The 21,342-nt window shown below is 41.3% G+C and overlaps 1 protein-coding gene across 1 annotated transcript; it reads left to right on the forward strand.

Annotated features, from left to right (window-relative positions):
* Window positions 1-11,858: 11,858 nt before the first annotated feature.
* Window positions 11,859-19,824, forward strand: LMOD2 (leiomodin 2; the record flags this gene model as incomplete). The annotated part of the gene is made up of 3 exons (XM_084229270.1): window positions 11,859-12,131; window positions 17,964-19,280; window positions 19,798-19,824. The coding sequence occupies 3 exons, from the start codon at window positions 11,859-11,861 to the stop codon at window positions 19,822-19,824; spliced, it is 1,617 nt and encodes a 538-aa protein (XP_084085396.1).
* Between the last annotated feature and the right edge of the window lie 1,518 nt (window positions 19,825-21,342).

Consider the following 21,342-nt stretch of genomic DNA (forward strand, 5'->3'; position numbering starts at 1 on the left):
GACTGTGTTCATTGACACCTCAGGGTCTTTGCGTTTTTCTCTCCCTTCTGCCTGGAATCCTTTCTCCCTCTTTCTCTTTTCACCTGATCAGATCCCCTTTGACCTACAACTTTCAGCTGAAATGTTGCCTTCTCTAGCATGGGAGGCCCCCACGCAACACAGCTGTTGCTGTTAAAGATGTCTCAGTTCTCATCTGTCTGCCCTCCTAGACTGTAAGCTCTATGAGGGCAGGATATGTCTGTTATAATCTCCAGGATTTCTTGGATTCAACTACAATCCCTAGAGCATAGAATTCAATAATTGTTTGTTGAGTATATTGAATGACTCTTATATAACACCCAGACAAAAATAATAAGTGATCTCATGGTAAAATAAGCTTTTAATCTCTGAATTGGCTGTGTAATCTAAATAATGTGATATTTGAACTTTTTAAATTTTTTATAATCTCTTTTTTATTTTTTATTTATTTATTTTTTAATGGAGGCATGTTTTTATTTATTTATTTGTTTGTTCGTTTTGTTTATACATGCACTGGGTACAGTCAGAAGCACGGGAGGGTGAGAGAATTCACCAGAGCCAGAGCAGAGAGCAGAGCAGGCAGAAGGACCGAAGTACCCTGCTGAGGGGAGCAGCGGGCGGCAGGAGAGGTCTGCGCGCCTTGTGGGACCCTCCTCTGGTGGCCGGGGAGCAGCCGGGGATCGAACCGGTGCTGAGAGGCTGCGGGCAGCTTCGCAACCCAGCGCTCAACCGCTGCGCCACCGGGGAGGCCCTTGAACTTTTTAAATTTTTAGTGTGTTTTTCTTATATTTATTTTAATCTTTTTTTTTGTTTCTTTGATTTTTTTTTGGTGGGACCCTCGCCGGCGGCCAGGGAACGAACCGGCGCTGCAGAGGCTGCGGGCAGCCTCGCAGCCCAGCGCTCAACCACTGCGCCACCAGGGGAGGCCCTATTTTAATCTTGAGTTACTATATCCTTCCAATTAATATGTCAGTGATCTGTACATTTTTCCAGTGACATTTAGTGTTAGTTATCTATGAAATTTAAATAAGTATTAAAAAGACTTCATAATTAGAGCTTAGAGCTATAATTTTAATCTCTTGTTGTTCTTAGATGATATATTTTCATATAATTTAAACTTTAATGGATTTAATTTGAATTATAATGTTTTGTGTACAAGATTTCATGATTCCTCTGTTGATGTACTGGTTGTAGCTGGAATGTATTGTTAATCAAAAATATATCTCTAAATAAATAAAAAATAATGTTGTAAGTCTCCTATATGATACTTCAGATGTTAAACTAAGGACTGTACATTTTCTTTAATGTGTATTTGTGTAAATCGGTTCAAGATACTTTGAGTATTAAATAAAACTCTAGTACACTTAAGTTTTGTTGTTTTTGCTAATGTAGTTTGTGTAAATCTATCTGAGAAATTCTTAAACATAAAGATATGAATTTAATGCATATGCTAAAGGTTTTGAAGTGGTTCTTTTAGTATTTGTGAGCAAAAGAAAAATATATCCTATGAAACTGAGGTAATTGCTGTGTCAAAAATGGGTTTGATCTGTATCTTACCACACTTAAACTTTTCTAGCAGGGTTTTTGCTTTTCAGTGAGTTAGGTGGTAAAGGAAATTAATTTCTATTTAATTAGGATTCAGTTTCTTCTGGAATGCATCACTTTATCAGGGAGAGTTTAACAATCACTCCTCCACAATGAGCCTTACTTACAGCAGTGCCTGTTAAACCATGTGGAATTGACATGATAGAGTTCTGATGACATTTTCCATGCTGCCAGCATGACTGTCGCTGTTTTGGTCACTGTGGACTTTGTTTTGTATCATACAAAGAGACTGGATGGAAAGAAACAGAACTTGAGTGAGTTTTGTTTGATTTCTCAGTAGAAAATCTTCAAATACTATTTCCTTTTCCAACTTAAAATAATTTCAATAAACACATTGAAATCAAGTGCCTCCTGAAGAATATGGTTTAATCATTTTAGTTAATCACAAGATGTTTCCAGGCAATCAGCTGACAATGCAGAATATATGACAATAATGTATAAATGTTGTACAGCAAATATTCATAGACAACATTCCTTTTATTCCAGGCTTTTGAAAAACTAGTACACATGGGTCCAATAGCTTGATAATTGCTAGAAAGATGGGGTCTTCGATCATCCAGAGAACACACTTAAGCCTTGTCATTGACTTTGTACCAGACATTACTCTCATGTATATAGTCACTTTCTAAATCAGAAATTATTCAGGGCACATTAAAAACTCTAAACTGCTTAGTAGGACAGAATGAAACAGTACATGAATATGTTCATACTTGCATACATACAACATATATAAATATAATATACACAAATATGCACACACATGCATTCATGATAGTGTGACATATTAGCAACTCCATATAGCAGTAGGCAAGAACATTGGCATACAGTCCCACAGACCTGGGTTTAAACTAAGTTCTACCAATTATTAGCTACTTGATTCTGAACAAGATATAAGTAGATAACTGCAACACTAAAACCGAGTAAGTAAATGTGAAACTGAAGCTGTCATTATCTCATAGCGGCAGTGGCTATTGCAGAAATCAAGAACCGTGGCCTTGTGGTACGAGTCTACAATCTGTAGACTCGTATTTATATGTGAAAATATGAAAAATACTGTCAGAGATGTATAACGCTATCACTACTAAATATTTGAAGAAAACAGCAAAGAATTGTCCATGGCACGTATAACCCGTCTGCCTTTGCCTAGTAAAGCCCTGACCACTTGTTGAAAGAGAAAAAGGACTTCCCAGGGGAGAAGGTGTGTAGAAGGAATAGACTTATTTGACCTCCGTGGTCTGTGTTTTGTAACCTCAGAGAGTTTGTAGAGATGTCTGGGGATTTGCTGCTTTCAGAAGGAGACAGTCTAGTAATTTGAACTGAGCAGGGGAGGGGAAGCGGGGGAGAGGCTGAGTTCAAATGTCGATGGACGGGTGATTCCACCAGAGGCACTTGACGGGTACTCACATTCTGTGCTTTAGATACTGGTAAACTGGGAATAGCTGTTTCTCCTGCCTCGGAAGTCTTCCATCCTGGAATCTCTCAGTGAGATTTAGGATATAACGTCTTGGAAGGAGCCCATAGTGTAGGGTAAGGTGGGGAGTGTAGAGGATGCTAAATGTGATATTTACCTTAGGATTGAGTGGGTGCGAGATACCAGTATCTGGTTGTGTTTGAAACAAAGTCTGCGCTGTCTTCTGAAGGAGGAAATTTTTTATGCTTTGTGAAAATCAAATTAGTAGACATGACATTCAGGTATCAATAATCTATGTTTCTAAATGTCCGAATACCCCAAGAAGTCTAGTTGCCTTAATTGGTTTAATATTATTTCAATGAAATGATCATGTTAACCACCTTTGATTAGAAGGTAGTAGCACTTACTTAGACTTGACACATTGGATGTCCCTCAGCTGGACTCAGATCTGCACCAGTATCCTCACTGGAGACACAAGAGGCTAAATTGAATCTGGGGATTAATGAATGCCTGATCAATCTGAACTTCAATTAAACTGAATTCAACTACCCACAGTGATTCTATGATACTCAAAGACATTGTCTTCAAAGGGAAACAAAACTTTCTATTTGACAATCAAAAGTAAAGTTTTCATTACTTTAATAAAAAATGTAAAAAAAAATACACTGGTTGATACAATAAATAGCTGGCAAATAAAAATAAAATCATATCACCTGGGAAAATATGTTTAAAATATAGCAAATTTTAAAAAAGGTAGAATGACATCAAAACTTTTTTAAATAACAGACTTTGGAAAGATAAAGATGGTGAGAACCCTAAGACTATAGAAGGGAAAGAGTAGATATTTCCTATAGATCAAAAGCTTAGTCATTTGTTCTATGAATGTGGAAAGAATCTTGAGAAATATCTAATTCACTTTAATACATTCTGGAAAGGTCATTTCAATAATCAAAACTTTCTGTTCTGTGTTTCACAGAACATTCCAAATACATCATCTCATTTGATTCTTAAATGACTCTAGGAGCAAGGCAGGGAATAGGTTAATTATTTCTACAGATAAGGAGATAGCTCTTAAAGCTAAGGAAGATTGTAAATGTCATATCTAAGACTATACCTGGGACTCCTCACCCCAACTCCCAAACTCTTTCTACTTAGTCATTTTTAGTTCAGATCAGGAAGGTATTGTTCATAATAGCCAAAAAGTACGAACAGCCCAAATGTCCATTAAGTGGTGAATGGATAAATACAAAGCGGCACAACCACACATGTTGTTGCACAGTCAGGAAACATGCTAAACCTGGATGAGCGTCAGAAACATCAGGGTCAGCCAAAGAAAGAAGGCAGGCACAAAGACTACTGTTGTATGATCCCATTTATATATTATACCCAGACAAGACAAGAGGATAAACACCAAGAACATAATCATGGATGCCTGGGGCTGACAGGCAGGAGCAAAGATAGACTGCAAAGGGCACAGAGATCTTTTTGGAGTGCTGAAAATGTTCTAAAATTGGGTTGCGGTGATGGCTATGCAACTCAGTATATTACTGAAAATAATCATTGAACTTTTCACGTAAGGTGAAAATTTGTATTGTATGTAAATTACACCTGAACAAATCACTCTACAAAACGAAAGACTAGGAGGAACTTGTCTCCCTTGTAAATACCATGTTTACAAGCTCCTGGGGTGGCCCAGCTAAACACAAGCGTCATGTGGCTCAGAGGAAAGCGCTTGGTCCTTGTGCTAGCAGCACATGATTTACTAGCTGCGCTCTGCTGATAAAACCAGGAAAGGCCAATGATGACTTAACATTCAAGGGTAGGACAGCGCTTACTGCATTCACCAATCTTATAGGGCCTCAACCCAATAAATGCAACCGACTCTGCCAGCCTAATATATACATACTTGTTATAATATGACTTCTCCACCTTTTATTATTATTACTATTATTGTGTATTATGTATGCACAAAACAAGCACAGAAGAACATACAGGTTGGAGAGCTAGAAATGAAGATTTTCCTCTCCAATTAAGGGCATGTGTTGGCATATTATCTAGGATGATCTTTTGTACACCCTTGAACTCCAGCTCTGATTCCCTGGGGATGCCACAGACAGGAGATCAAGGTGAGTGGATGCTCGACATTTGGAAACCTGTGCCAGGGAAAGTCAGAGAAGGCGAACATTCAAAGGCTGAGGCTCTCAAAAACACAGGAGACCATGGAAGAAAGATCAGCGAGGAAGTATGAAAAGACAGTGGCTTTGATTTTCCTGATAAAATTGCAAATAAAAACAGTCAGTAACCAGATACCAGCTCTAAAGCACTAACTGATCCATTTTGGGGGCACACCAAGTCCCTGTTTTCCCATCCTTTGACACTGAATTTGCCCTTCTAGACCTTCACAGCAGGCTCTCAGTTTTTCTGCCAGTTAAGTCACCACTTCCCTGCTGGATTTGGGATTTTCTAAAGTGGTTGTCATGAACCTGGGTGCCATCCCAGGAAAAAGATCCATGTCTCTGGTGCTGGCCCAATTTGTCACTCTTCCAAACACCACTGTGAGCAAGTTTGCCCAAAACTGTGCTATCAACACTCGAGGTCAAAACTAAAGTAGTTGCTGAAATAAATGAAGACTCAGACCTCTCCGTACACCCCAAATAAAATTTCCTTGATTAGACTGTATGTGATATGTATCGAATCTGCCGCCCTTTCTTAAGTAGAATTCCGTATTTTTGATCTGCAATGTCAGAGGAAAGCCCTGATTGATGAAATCGATCTATTCTTTCCTCTTTTGGATTTTTTTCTGGAAGTCAATCTTTGTCTTTACAGATTTAAAATTAAGAGTTTATCTTAATTTACTTGCATGGACTATTTTCACATTTGAATTAATCTTGTAAAGGATAATTCAACCTACTATACATAAGGTAAAGAGACGCTTAGCAGAGTCCTCTATTAAAAGTATCTGTCTTTCGTCCATCTGTCTTTCATTCTGGTACATTTTGATATGACAGACTGGTAATCTGAACACAAGAGGCAGCTTCAACTTGTGGAACACAACTATAATTGTCACTTACTAGCTGGAAAACTTAAAGAAGTTTTTTAAACTCTCAGAACTGATCTTCATCTTTCTTAAAATGGAAGTAATAGTATATATTGAGTTGAGCGTTGCTTCCCAAGCAGTAAATGGCAGCTATACATGATTATTAAATGGAGACCACAGTGCTAGGCTTGGCACGTTGTGTGTAAAAGCATTTTAGAAATTACAAATGTTATTCAAAGGCAAGATATTAATATAAATAGCTCTAATAATTTTAAATTTGACTCATGCTCACTTGCACAAGCTGGCCTCACAGGGACATTGGCGTGCCAAGCCTGACAGTGCAGACTTGATAAGGTGCTGCCAGTTCTCATCTGATCCTTGTGGCCGGGTTGGTTGTTGTCTGTGCAGAACCTGACCTTTCCCTGACATTCCCCTGGGAGCCTCTCTCCAAAGATCCAGAAGCTCCCAGAAGACAGAGTGCAAGCGGAAGCTTAACTTCCTTAGGGGCGATTACAGCAGCCTATGAGAATCCATCGTACAAAATGTTGAAAACCCAAATCCTTCTGTGCAAGTGGGAAACTTGTTAGATGTAATTGTGGATGCAATCTTGTGCTGTCCAGTGAGAGAGATTATAGTTTTTTTTAAAAGGCAGGGGTGGAGGGAGGGTGATGGGTACAACAGCTTGTTAACAGTAGTTAACAGAGCTGTGATATTTGTGAGAATAAGAGAATTTTCAATTTCCCTGTTTTGCATATGACAGTATAACGTTAGATTTCAAAGTTTCTTCATCAGCGCGTAGAGGAGAATTTAAGTAAGAAATGAAAATCCAGCACCTTGAATAGTTTGTTCACAGCACCCATGAAAAGGACAAGAAAGTCATCGAGATACACTTAGTGACCCTTTGGACTTATTCATTAGTTTGGGGGCCACACTAAGAGGCAGATTGATCCTGAAGCCAAGCTTCCTGGCCCCTGTGAGTCCTAGGGTTTGAAGGCGTTGTGAAGTGTTCTGGGATGAGGAGGAGCAGAGGAGAGCAGAGGCTGGATTACAATTAGGTGGCATTTCTCTATCAGCATTCGTAGTAAACCATTTAAGGAGATCTCAGAAAAAAGATCTCAGAAAAAAAGAAGCTCAAATCACCTAAGCCCTAATAGGTTCACATAATTTCTATTATTTTAAAGACAGCCTTTTATAATGAATTTTGCATATCTAATTTTATATTAGTCTCCAAAAGGACCCCAACACTGTGTTAGCTCCAGGCTCTATAGGACCTGGGGCTACTCCTGCAATTCAGCCGGATTTTTCACAGCATTTTTCTCTTGGAGAAAACACCTTTCTGACAAAGACCAACTCAAACAAGCAAACCCAGATGGGATACTGCCCGGGAGTGGCAGTGGATGGGAGCAGGGAGAATGAAACTGGCCTTGGGCATCAGGAGAAGCCTTCCTGAGGGGGTGTTACTTGAGGCCTGAGCATGGGGGGGGGTAAAGGCTTTCCAGGCAATGGGAGGAGCTGGGAAGCACTTGTGCAGCAGTTTGGGGATGGAGCAATTGTGAGAGTTCAGAAGTCCCTTGTGGCTCAAGTGTGAGAGTTGGGGGAAGACCCCACAAAAAGGCTGGAGAAGTGAGTAGGGCCTGATTCTACAGGGCCCAGAGCACTCAGTTATGATCCTGTCTGGAGGACAATGGAAGCCATTCAAGTATCTTAGGCAGAGAATGATGTGGTGAGATTTGTGGGTTGTTGTTTTTATTTTCAAATTATGTTTATTTATTGAGACAAAGTCAGTTTACATCTCTGTATCGGCCCCAGGAGTTACAGGGTCAGCTGTCCACAGATGCATAATTTTACAACCTGCCCATCACCATGGCCCAACAATCTTCCATCATGCCCCATTGGGTCCCTTTCTTCCCCACTCCCACCTAACCACCTTCCCTCCAGTTTTGCAGTTAGATGTTAAAATTTTATTATTGGTTTGGTTTTCTTTTAAGTTACTTTAAAGTTATCTTAGTAGTCTAAAAGTTGCCTGTGTTTAAGAAGGCAAACTATGGCCATGGGTGGTGGCTATCACGTAATGTTAAGACATGTTCACTTAATATTGGATAAAGATAAGGTCTAAAGCTCCTTGGATGACTCTTCAAAGAAAAAAAATAACCACCACCTATAAGCACATGCCACATGAAGCACATGATGCCGGGGCTATTAAAACAAAAAGAGGGGGCCGACAAAATACCAAAGTCAACTATTTGAAAGAGTTCATGAACCAAGGCCAGTTTCTGCTTATTTCTACCTGCTCCCTACTTCACACCCACCGATGCCCCATTTTTGTTTTTGTTTGTTTTCATGTCACTTCACACTTGCTCCCAGCCTGCTTTCTCTGCCTGGAAAGCTCATCTGTGTCTTCTCCTACCCCACCTATGTTATGGCTGCCTTGCTTCTTCATCTGTGCACCAGGCTCTCCTCTCCTTGATGCCTCGGCGGTGCTTTACCTGCAGAGCTACTTCCTACTAGTTCTCTCTCTGCCTCTCTCCCAAGAGTCTGCACTCCTGAGGGCAGGGACAAGCTCAATTTCTATTTTTCTGTTTATGGTCCAGACTTTCAGCACAGTACCTGTCTCCACAGCAAGTACTCATAAATGTGTGTTAAATAAACAAATAATAGCATTTCCCCCAAAAAAGATTGAAAGAAGAAATTTTTTCATTAAAAACAGAATGCCAATACAGTGTGTGCCTAATTGCCAACCAAAAATCATGAAAATAATTTCCCCAAGATAGAGATTATGTTGTTAAACAAGAGATACTAATCTTAAAAATGTTTGTAGTATTGTTGAGTCTAAAAGCAATTCTACTCAGAAACATAACGTGATCAAGTAGAAATCCAAAAATAGAAATTGCTGATGCTTGGGACACATATGATTGGCTTTGTTCCCTCAATGTAGACAGGGTTACAAGGAAATCTAAATTATTCATTACACTTAAGTCTAGCCAGGGGAAGGTGATGTTTAATCACTCAGCAGAATTTCATCCAGTGGTTTGAAAGTTTGTGAAAAATACTTAAAGGGTGACCCAGTGAATTAAGATCATCCATGAGTTGAGATTACTCATAATTAGTGCTTTTTTTAAATATACAAAATTATCTAAATGACTGTCATTCTTAAGGTAGTGTCCTTGGCAAATCATCATTTTTTTCCAGTTATACTGACATATAGAAAACTACTTTAATGTCTCTTTTTCTGGAGTCATTTTCAGAATTAACCATGGGTCACACAAGATTTGGAAGAAGAAACTCACTTGAGACAAGATTTATTCAGGGTTGTTCTAGAGAGAAAATAAAATATATAGGCTGACTTTTTGAGAGATCACTTTCAACACAATAGAAAGAAGAAATTTCTAATGATTTAAGACATTCAACAATGGGGTCAATTTTTGCTAGCATACAATTTTTACTGAAAGTGTTCAAAAAGATACTAGGTGATGACTGACAGAAATGATAGAGAAGATCAATATATTTCAACGTCTCCTTAATAGTTCAGAAACTGTGATTCTGAGATTATTTGAGTAAATATTTTAAAGTCACACAAAATGTATATTATAATGTACACGTATCAAGTTTTCACTTCTCTAAGTCTGACTTCAAATGTCCTTTTATTATTATAGATATCGTCCATTCATAAAATATTACCTCCATAATCTTTTCTTCTTTCCTATCCTGCTTTAAGTTCCACCATAGAACATCTTTCTAATATGTTTTCTGCTTACTTGCTTATATATTTTTCATCTCCCCCAAATGCAATTAACTAGAAGAAAGGATCATTTTTTCAACAACTGGTGCTAGAAAGAATAACAGGCATAAATAGAAAGACCTAAAATTATAGAACTCTAAGAAGAAAGTATAGAAGTAATTCTCTCTGACCTTGGGTTAAGAAAAGATTTCCTAGTTATAACACAAAAAAGTTGAAGCAATAGAAGAAAAAAATGACAAATTGGACTTTCTCAAAATAAAAATATTTAACCTTCAAAAGAAATCACTAAACAAGCCACCAAATAAGGGAAAAAATCTGCCACTCATATATGTGATAAAGTCCAGAATATATAAATAGCTCTTAAAACTCAGTAATAATAAGACAAAATGAGCATAAGACTTGAATGTGTCACCAAAGAAAAAATCAGATGGCCAATAAACACAAAAAATGATCCTCAGCATCATTACTTATTAGAGAAATGAAAATTAAACCAAAAATGAGACACCACTTCACATGCACTAAAAAGGCTCTAATCAGAAAGATGAGCAATAACTACTCAGGATGTGGAGAAACTGGAGGTCTCATCATTGCTCATGGGAACGTAAGTTGGTGTGGCCATTTTGGATTGTTTAGCAGTTTCTTGTAAATTATAGTTAAATGTAAATTTACCATATAACTCAGTAATCCTACTGCTATAGATCTACCCAAGAGAAATGAAAATACATAGCCACATGAAGACTTACATGTAAATATTCAGAGCAGCCTGCTTATAATAACCCAAACCTGGAAACAGCCCAAATATTCGCCAACTGTTGAATATGTAAGTAAATATATAAGAATATGTGCACTGATAATTGTATATTTCTGTGCATACACATTTTAACAGATTTTTACATATATGTATACTAAAATGATATATTTTTGAAGTCCTGTAAATGATGTGTTTATTTTATCCCACTCATCAGAACATGTGAATACACATAATCTCAAATGAATATCTCTTCTGTTTTCAGTCTAGAAGCAAATCTGAGTTCAAATTCTAGTTCTGCTATCTTTTAGCTCTGTGTCACTAGGTGAGTTAACTTAACCTCTCTGAGCCTGTAGTAGTTAAATACAGGTAACAAAATACATCTTTCATGACTGTGGGATTAAATGAGATAAAGGACATAAAATGCTTAGCACTAGGCTGATGCAATCTCAGTTGTTAGTAGATCATACCCAATATTATCATTTGTCTTTTTGGAATATTATTTGCAAATCTAGTTTTTCACTAATATTCATGGTGAGGAGAAGGAAGCCATTTCATTAGGCGAAGATAACTACTTGTGCACTTCTAGCCGTGGGCCTTCAAATTTTTCACTTAATCTCTCAAAACTTGCTAAAATCTGTAAAGGAGGATCATATTAGCCATAAGAGTTGCTATAATTTGGAAAATGTTACTAAAGAGTCTGTAAACTGCAAAAACATAATGAAAATATAAAGAGCTATATTGTCATGACCTTCTGTTCCCATCAATGCCACCCACAATATGTTTTTAAGAGAACCTTAATAGCTACTCTAGAATGATGCATGGTGGGTTATCCACCCCGCAGAGCATAGTGAAAGAATTTCTGCCAGTGTGGTGGTGGCAAGTCATTCTCAAAATAAACTTCATTCTCCTGTTGTTTGGATATAAAATAAAAGGACCTGTGTCACTCCCTATCTGAAACATTCTCTGCCTGTCCCCTGTCCTCAGGAGCTATCAGGCTCAGCTAAATATGGCCCTGGCCAGTATATTAATAATCCCCAGTGGTTCTGAGACCTCCATGCTCCACCGATGTGACATTCTTTGTGTTCAAATGTCTAGGTGACGTCTGATGCTTAAAACAGCCTATGCTTTCACCCCTCTCTGCATTGTCACAGCCCTGTATCACCACTCTTAAAAAGCGATCGCAGCCACTCCTAGCACCAGTTGCTGACCAGCCTACCCACTTGCCTCCCTGCCTGCCTCTGGCTGCCTTGAATGCCTGGTTCTTCAAGCTCCTTGTGTGTCTGACAAAGCAGGGACCATGTCTACCTTTGGCTACAGGAGAGGACTTAGCAAATATGAATCCATCGATGAGGACGAACTCCTGGCTTCCCTGTCAGCTGAGGAGCTGAAGGAGCTAGAGAGGGAGCTGGAAGACATAGAACCTGATCGCAGCCTTCCCGTGGGGCTGAGGCAAAAGAGCCTGACCGAGAAAACTCCCACCGGGACATTCAGCAGAGAGTCGCTGATGGCCTATTGGGAAAAGGAGTCTCAAAAACTCTTGGAGAAGGAGAGGATGGGGGAATGTGGAAAGGTAGGCTCTCAGGCTCTCTCCTTGGCTACTCCTACCCCCGCCACCCCCAGAGACTGTTTTCTCTAACTTTTCCATCCCCATCAGTCCCCACTTATTTTTTTTTTTTTCTTTTAACCTATTTGTACCTGCTACTGAAATGTTTCTCAGGCTGAAATAGTCATGTAACTTCTAGAGGCACCCAGTGGACGACAGATGTGAAATTCTTAGTTAGGGTTGGGGTCAGCATGAACATAATTCAAGAGCCAGGCATGGGTTTAGATGTTTTGCCAGATGTAAGCCTCATTTGAATTATAAGTTGGCGACGTGGCACAATATTTGCTTTTGGTGTTAAATTCTGATTATGTATATTACTCACATATACACATATTTATATAGCAGTTAAGTAAATATATTTTCTATAAAAGAAAGATAGGCTGTGTGGTTGCTTTGACTGTGGTGGTGACTACAGTAAAAATAATGCCTTTTTCCCAGATGTGTGGGGTGGTGAGACGTACATGGCACTAAGAGTTAGGGGACCTATTTCTAGTCCTCCTCTGCCCCTAAGTTGTGAGACCTGCAACCTGTCACCACATCTACATGGTCCTCTTCCCTATCTGTGCACTTAAGGGACCTGGGTAAATCCAGAACCCGTTTGGAATTCTGATAAGTTTACACCCTTCTCAAAAAGTCGCACCTATGCTTATAGAGAGCTTGATGAGCTCATATCAAATGTATAGATCAATATAAACTCACATACAATTTAAAAATGATGCCCCACCTGGAAACCCATGGGAGGACCCAGGTTAAGGACATGTGCTTGTACTAGAAGTTGGGTCATTTAAGCTCCTCTTTTCTAAAAGGAAACAGTTACTTTGAATTTAGTAAATGTGTTCCTAACAGAAGGAAGTTCAAAGAGCTACGTTCTGGCAATAATAACATGGACACAGACATTATTACATTTGTGGAAGGTCAGGAGCAAGTGTTTAAAATCCTAGTGCTTCACTAGAATCATCTAAAATCAAAATAGCCTGAAGTGGATGGCCAGACTCCACGGGGCTAATCTAGGCGCTCTTAGATGATCTTGATGACAGGGGTGTGGGCTACGTTTGTAGCAAGATATGTGTGAGCTTTGTGCACGTCAATCATCGCAGGAAAGGCGGCTGGGTTCAGGCCAGGGTCTGCCGAGGCCACGGTGGCTGCCGGGTGGAGGCTAGAGGTGGAGGTGGTGAGAAATCACGCATGACACTCCTGGAATGCCTCCACAACCAGGATTTTTAAAAGCCTTTTTTTTCTGATATGGAGATGCTGTCAAAAATCTGATAAAGTAGATAAAACACGATGATATTCTTATTGCAATTGTTAAACAATTTCCTTACTAAAGAGAGAATAAAATGACCTCAGAAAACCCAGGACAGACAGCCACTGTAGCAATCACCCAACAAAGGCATTTTAATGTCATAATGCCTTGAGATCAGTGGAAACAAAGAGCAAAGGCTGCTGTCAGCTGTTGATGTGAACGCCTGAGCTGCCAAAGGTTCTGCTGAGTCCTGCCAGTGGCGTATCAGCTCAATTAAAGAGGCTGCCTTGTTGATGAACTTTGATTCCTTTCTCAGCTAGTTAACTTTTCTCCCACTGCACTTTCCCTGCTGGCCAGCTGTCTCTGCAGTCACAAGGAGTGCTGAGCAGAAGCCTGCTCATGAGGGTGGAAATCCACTGCCATCACAGGAAAAAGCCCAGAGCAGCTGACAGGCCGGCAGGGGTGGGAGACAACAGCCTAACTGAAGAGTCACACAGTAGGGAGTTGGGGTTCTTTAAATGGAGGCTACTGGCTGTGTTAGAATCATGAAAATGTGCTCAATGCCTGTTGCAGGGAAGTTTCTGCCCACCTGGGTTCACATGAACTTACTCTGCCTTAGAGCTTCGAGAGGCCTTGGAGACTCAAATGTCTAACAACCTTAGCTTGAGGATTTCTAGGCCTCGGGCACAGGTGCCAATGAATTCATTCACATTTCATTGACTTCTCACCTTTTGACATGAAAATTGAGACTAGGAGAGGTTAAGAAACTCATCTGAGGTGAACAGCTTATAAAGAAACCAGACCATGATTCTTAAAACGCAGGTCCCCAACCTTCAGGATCACCTGAGAATTCTTAGAACTGCTAATTCTAAGGCTCCCCTGACTTCTGAATGAGGGACCCTGGGGCCTAACACAAGGAGGTCACAAGTCCTCCAGGTGATTTTGAAACCCACTGCACTTGAAACCCACTACACTCAGTCATGCTGTATTTTCTAAGGACCACCCAGGGGTTCAGTGACTTGTCTAAAAGTTTTTTAAAGCAGACCTGAAAACAAGTCCGTTGCCTCCTCATCATGGGATGACGCCAGGGAGCTGGTCGGAAGAAAGGGTTGGCAACCCCCCTTTGTGTAGCCTCACTTAATCCCTGATTGTACCGACACTCACCTTCTCCATAGCATCCCTCGGCGCCTCACACTTCACCTCGCTCCACCTTCCCACACTCATTCTCACAAGGATCGGGGTTAATGCCAGAGCAGTGGCAGACAGGCAGAGAGACTAGTGGCAGAGAGTAGACAAAAATTACTTTTAGCATCCTGCAGCCTCCTCTCTCTAAGTTTCTGCTGAGCCCTGCCAGTGGCGTATCAGCTCAATTAGAGGCCGCTTTGTTGATGAATGTTGATTCCTTTCTCAGCTAGTTAACTTTTCTCCCACTGCACTTGTGTTCTCCTAGCAGTTCACAGCTAGGGTGGAAGCCATCACAGAGTATCCTGGACCATCTAGATTTTAGGAATAAAATCCTGAATTCTGGGCTACAGTCCATCATCTTACCTCTTCCTAGCCCTGTCACTACTTCCCTCCTAGGATTAGTCTTCTTGATTCTTAGTGACTGTTAACCAGTGTCAACTTGGAGCCACTCAGTAAACAAATATTTATCGAGCCACTACAACATGCTAATAAGCACTGTGCAAAGTGAGTGAAACAGATCCCTGCTCTCACCCAGCTACCAGCCATTGGGACCATGACAAACAAGTAATGAAAATCAGTATCTTATCAGAGGAAGTGCAGTGCCACCAGCGCATACCGGGAGAATATCTTGAGGGGGTGTCAAAGAAGGCTTTCCGGAAGAAGTGTCATTAGATGTTACATAGTCATGCGGCAGAAGTTTCTGGTATTATCTCTCAAGCACGTTTTGAGGAGAAAACATCTTTTGCAGATAGAGGCTAAAGGTCTCTTAAAAACCAAAAAGGATTAAGATTTAATGGTGGCGTGCAAGATATTATATATACTTTAGATTTTGGAATAGGCCTCTTTCCTCCAAATACTGAAATAGCTACAAACACACAACATATATGCTCATGTGCACACACAGCCAACGTGGGCTAGAATTATAAGAAAATATATAAATGTATGTGAGGTGAAGTGGGGGTGAGGAGAAACCAGCCTACAAATTATTTCGTTCCTTCAGTTAGTCCAGTTAGTTCACTTCTGTGCAAAATGAGGCTTCCCTTCTCATAGTCACCAAGTAGCTTGACTAGGGGCAAACATTTTTTCTCATGTTTTGGGGTTGTGAGTTGCAGTCAGTTGTCAACTCTCCCTCCCTCCCTCCTCTTTCTCTCTCTCTCTCTCTCTCTCTCTCTCTCTCTCTCACACACACACACACACACACACACACACACACAAACACAATCCCTCCCCCTCCTGCTCCTGAACAAGTGCATAATTAAGACTGGACAAGCCATCCCAGGAGTGGCTGACCCCTTTCCAGGCCATCCCCTGCTGCCTGCCACCCTAAGCAAGCTGAGGCTATTTTGTGATGGCAACTGGGCAAATAAACCTGGAGACAAGCACAGTGTTTTCCAGAGCTCATTCCACGTGCCTCAGGCAGGAGCCCTTGGGGGGTCAAAACAACCTGCCAACTTCGAGGACCAGGACCGAGGACCGAGGCTTTGGGGACAGAAGGGACACCTAGGGCTTTAGAGGAGATAAAGAGAAGGGGTTATCAGCTCTCAGCAATTTCCAGATTGTTGTTTTTTTTTTTTTTTTTCAATCAGAAAAGATAGAAACAAAAACAGAAAGCAGCTGCCACTTGGTATTATAAACAGGAAAGACAAAGAGAAAGAAACGGCTTTTGCCTGAAAGTCTTTCATAATTGATACATGGTGAATAATTTAAGACTCTCAGGCAGAGGTGAAGGTTTGAGTCAAGATTTTCTACTGTTCTGGGCTGTTCCCCATTATAGTTAGAATCTAGTTAGTGACAAGGACGATTATCTTTCCCCCTGGCCTTCTGCAGACCTTCTCATTTAACACTGTGCTAGTGTGACATTTCAGGTTGATATACCGAAAAGGGTGACCTGAATGTTTTTCCTCACAGAACTGGGTTTTGGCTGCTGCTGCCTGGAACGGCAGCCTGTGTCTTCAGCCTCCCTTCTCCAGATGAGGGGCAGGGACAGCAAAGCTCTCAGGTGGCCTGGGGTTTCTGAGACACACTGCCAGGCTCTACTGCAGGGACAGATGAACAATGGAGAAGTCAATGGCATCTGTGCTTCTGTCTACATGTGGCAGGCCAGGGTAGAGAGTACTTGGGTCCCCTTAAATCTGCTATAGGGAGCAAATCTTGGGAAGAATTTTTGAACATTAAAAAAGGAAACCCATTAACATGGTAGATATTTGTGTTGTCTCTTATTTTTCTGGGATGGAGAAATAAAGGACAGAGGGGTGATTCCATAAGGGAAAGCTGAATTTGCTAAATTGTAAGAAGACGAGGAGTCAAGTAGTTCAAAACAGATAGTGAAGAGAGTGAAAAATTAACAATGTTTCTGTAAAACTGAAGTTCTGATTTGTTTGTTCAGATAGGCAAAATGATAGTATAGTTTTACTCTTACAAAATTGAATGCTGGTTATATTTATCTGGCAGAGAATGAAAGAAAATATTTATAGAAAAAGTTGAAAGTTATGCAACGAAATGCATAACTAAGGTTATTAGTCTCCTGAACTAGAGAACAGAACAGATTAACTTTTTTCCCTTATATTCTTTTTGTAGTCCTTGACGGTGTTATTTTTCTCTCTTCTGTTAATTTATCGTGATAAACTGTCATATAATGTTATATTCATTTTAGGTGTAGACCATAAAGCTTTGTGCGTGTGTATATTATAAAACCACATGGCTCCCTTTGTCAATTAAAAATTGTGCTTAAAAATGACAGATCTAGGGCCTCCCTGGTAGCTCAAGGGATTAAGACTCAACTTATGAAGCTGTCCTCAACCTCTGCAGTATGAGTTCCATCCTGGGCCAGCCAGGGAGCAACCCACATGGCGCCACAGACCTCTCTCCTCTCTTGCCTGCTGCTCCCCTCAGCAGTGTATTTCAGTCAATCTGCCTGTTCTGCTCCCCACTCTGTCTCTGGTGAATCCTCTCACCTCCCCTCCACCTCTGGCCTGTACCCCAGTCCTTGTATGCATAAACAAATAAATCCTAAAAAAAAAAGAATTTAAAACAAAATAAAAATTGTGCTTAAAAATGACAGATCTGGTGGGCCTTCCTGGTGGCGCAGCAGGTTGAGCACAGCACTGTGAAGCTATCCACAGCCTCTGCAGCACGGGTTCGATTCCCGGCCTGCCAGGGAGATACCCACATGGCACAGCAGACCTCTCCTGTCTCACCCGCTGCTCCCCTCAGCAGTATTTTCAGTCGCTCTGCGTGTTCTACTCCCCACTCTGTCTCTGGTGAATTCTCTCGCCCTCCTGCGCCTCTGGCCTGTACCCCAGCTCTTGTATAAATAAATAAATAAATCTTTAAAAAAATGACAGATCTGGTAATCACATTATGCTCTTCAGGTTGCAGAAGAAGACAAAGAGGAGAGTGAGGAAGAGCTCATCTTTACTGAAACTAACAGCGAGGTTTCTGAAGAGGTGTACACTGAAGAGGAGCAGGAGGAGGATGAAGATGAGGATGATGAGGAGGAGGCCAGCGATGGCGAGCAGAGCACAACCGAAAGCGAGAAAGGCATGAACGGAACTGTCCCCTCGGACCCCTCGAAGCCAAAGACATTTAAAAGCCAGATGGAAAACATAAACCTGACCAACGGCCACGGTGGGAGGAACACCGAGTCGCCGGCAGCCATCCACCCCTGTGGAAACCCCACGGTGATCGAGGACGCTTTGGAAAGGATTCGAAACAACGACCCCGACACCACCGAGGTCAACCTGAACAACATCGAGAACATCACTTCGCAGACGCTGGCGCGCTTCGCCGAGGCCCTGAGGGACAACACGGTGGTGAAGACCCTCAGCCTGGCCAACACGCACGCGGACGACAGCGCCGCCCTGGCCATCGCCGACATGCTGCAGGCCAACCAGCACATCACCAGCGTCAACGTGGAGTCCAACTTCATCACCGGCAAGGGCATCCTGGCCATCATGCGGGCCCTGCAGCACAACACCGTGCTCACCGAGCTGCGCTTCCACAACCAGAGGCACATCATGGGCAGCCAGGTGGAGATGGAGATCGTGAAGCTGCTGCGGGACAACACCACGCTGCTGAGGCTGGGCTACCACTTCGAGCTCCCCGGACCAAGAATGAGCATGACCAGCCTCTTGACGAGAAATATGGATAAGCAGAGGCAGAAGCGGAGGGAGGAGCAGAAGCAGCAAGAGGGATGTGATGGCGGATCCCATCTGAGGACCAAAGTCTGGCAAAGGGGTACGCCTGGCTCCTCGCCTTATGCATCCCCCAGGCACTCTCCCTGGTCTTCCCCCAAGGTCCCCAAGAAAGCCCAGACGGCTCCCCCGGTGGCCCCGCCCCCTCCACCACCACCACCACCACCACCCCCACCGCCCCCCCAGAAGCTGCCCGCTCCTCCTCCACCCCCGCCACCCCCACTGCCAGACCAGAAGCTGATCACCCGCAACATCGCAGAGGTCATCAAACAACAGGAGAGCGCCCAGCGGGCATTACAGAATGGACAGAAAAAGAAAAAAGGGAAAAAGGTTAAGAAACAGCCAAACAATAACTTAAAGGCAATAAAAAATTCCCTGAGGTCAGTGCAAGAGAAGAAATTGGAAGACAGTTCTCGTCCTTCCACCCCTCAGAGGTCGGTTCATGAGAATCTCATGGAAGCCATTCGGGGAAGCAGCATAAGACAGCTGAAGCGGGTGAGTAACCCCACAGTGGGTATTGGGGCGCAGAGGGAGAATGGTGTCTGTCCTCATTGCAGGACAGTATGGGAATCACCTCTCAAAATACTTACTAGTATTTAAAATATTTTAGCATGCGAGAGCAAGCACCCCGCGTTTGCTACATCAGGAGCAGGTCACCAACCAACCCCCTTCATTTGAGAAGAGGGTCGAGGCCACCTACTTAGCAGTCCTGTGAGGACCAGGCTCTTTGTAAAAGATAGTCCAACATATAAAAGCACTGATTTCCTTAATAGGAAAATCAGGGAGTGTATCTACATTAAAAAAAAATGCATTACTTGCCAGTTATTTTATCACAAAATTGCAATGATTTAAAACCTATTACAATATAAAATTTGAATACCATGCAGCAATAATCAGTCTTCACCTGTTTTAAGTACGCTTCTGAGAATCCTGCTAGAGACATAACCTAGAGCTATTTTTCATTTCCTCATTTGTGTTGTTTTTATTGAAAGCAAATCCCCTGTTTTTGTAGGTGGAAGTTCCAGAAGCTCTGCGATAAAAACAGGATCTTTAGAAGAGGATGCAGAATTATTCAGTGGTATTAAATAGAATGTATTGTGAGATGTTTCTAAAATACCTTTCTTCAATTTGAAATGTTCTCTGGCTTTAACAGTAGCCTCACCCATTAATTCCAAAGAGAACTTTAAGAAACAATCAGCATGTTTCTTCTGTAAATATGAAAATAAATGTCTTTTTTTTTTATGTCATGCGATTTGTATTGGCAGGAAGCAGTTTATTTATAGATGCTCTTCATATCTCTGGATGTGTCGGTAACTGAGCTGTAATGAGTAAATGAAATGTGCTGTTATTTTTGTAATCCTAATAAATTTGGATTGAAGTTTTTTGTTTTTTAAACAAACTAATATTTTTGTGACTTCATGCATCTGTCAGGTGTGTGTGTGGCATTTCTAAATATTAAAAAGATTACGTTCTCTTGCCCAATCGACTTGGATCCTTAACATTTGCTTTAATTTTCTCATATCCAAGAAAAACTTACCAGAGCTCTTTCTAAAGGTCTGTAATCAAGAATCTTCTGATAAATTGCTTTAGTAGTGAGATAAAAAGGGTCCAGGAAAGACCTTCATTGTGACTGTTAGCATCCTCGATGCAATAATGTGAGACCCAGCCTGCATTGCTGTAAGGCTGACAGCTAGCCAGAAGTCAAGGCAATCACTTTTAATTAAACTATTTCTGGAAGAAACTTCGAAAGCTGCTTGGTAGAAATATAATATGGGCTAAGAGAATGTATAGCAGATAAATCCCCTGAATTTTGAGTTCGCTTGAGACTGATGCTTAAGATTCTCCATTCAAGCCTCTTTGGATGAAACTCAGTCCCATGGTCTCAGCCTTTGTGTGCTCTACACAAATAGTAGCAATGTTGATGTCCATCCAGAGACAAGGCACAGGTATTTGCAATCCTCACTCCCTCTCTCTCAAGAAAGACCTGAATTCAAATAACAGAAAGTTATTTCCGAGATTACCTTCATTTCACCCTAGAGTCCCATTCCAACTTACGAAAGCTATAAATCTCTTCTAAAGTCCTTTGTATTAAATGAGATTAGCTGTGTTTCCTCTGTGCCCTGCAAGGTATGACGGTGGTCTTGGCAAGCTCTCCGGGCCACCCATTCATTCAATCACCATTTGTACATGCACAAAGCTTTGGATTATCTCCAATCAAGAGGATTGTGTTTCACCAGAAAATTTCTCCCATAGTTATTGGGTCTGTTTCTTTTCATTTGTTTCTGCTGTTCTTTCTCTTACTCGATAAGAGCGACAGATAAAATCTCTGAAAGATATTTCCCCTCTCCCTTGAGCTAAGTCAGTGCCCAGATTCTATGAGGGAATGACTAACACTTTCTGAACTATTAAGGCGTCTGTGTCATGTACTTTCCACACCAACATAAAATGATGCTGTCCCCATTTTAGAGATGAGGAAACCCAGGCACAGAGGACTGAAGTGTCTCTGTTAGGTCAGATTATCTCTTGACTGACTGTACGTTCTGTCCTCTCTGCTTCC

Source organism: Talpa europaea, assembly GCF_964194135.1.
Source record: "Talpa europaea genome assembly, chromosome: 3".
Lineage (NCBI taxonomy): Eukaryota > Metazoa > Chordata > Mammalia > Eulipotyphla > Talpidae > Talpa > Talpa europaea.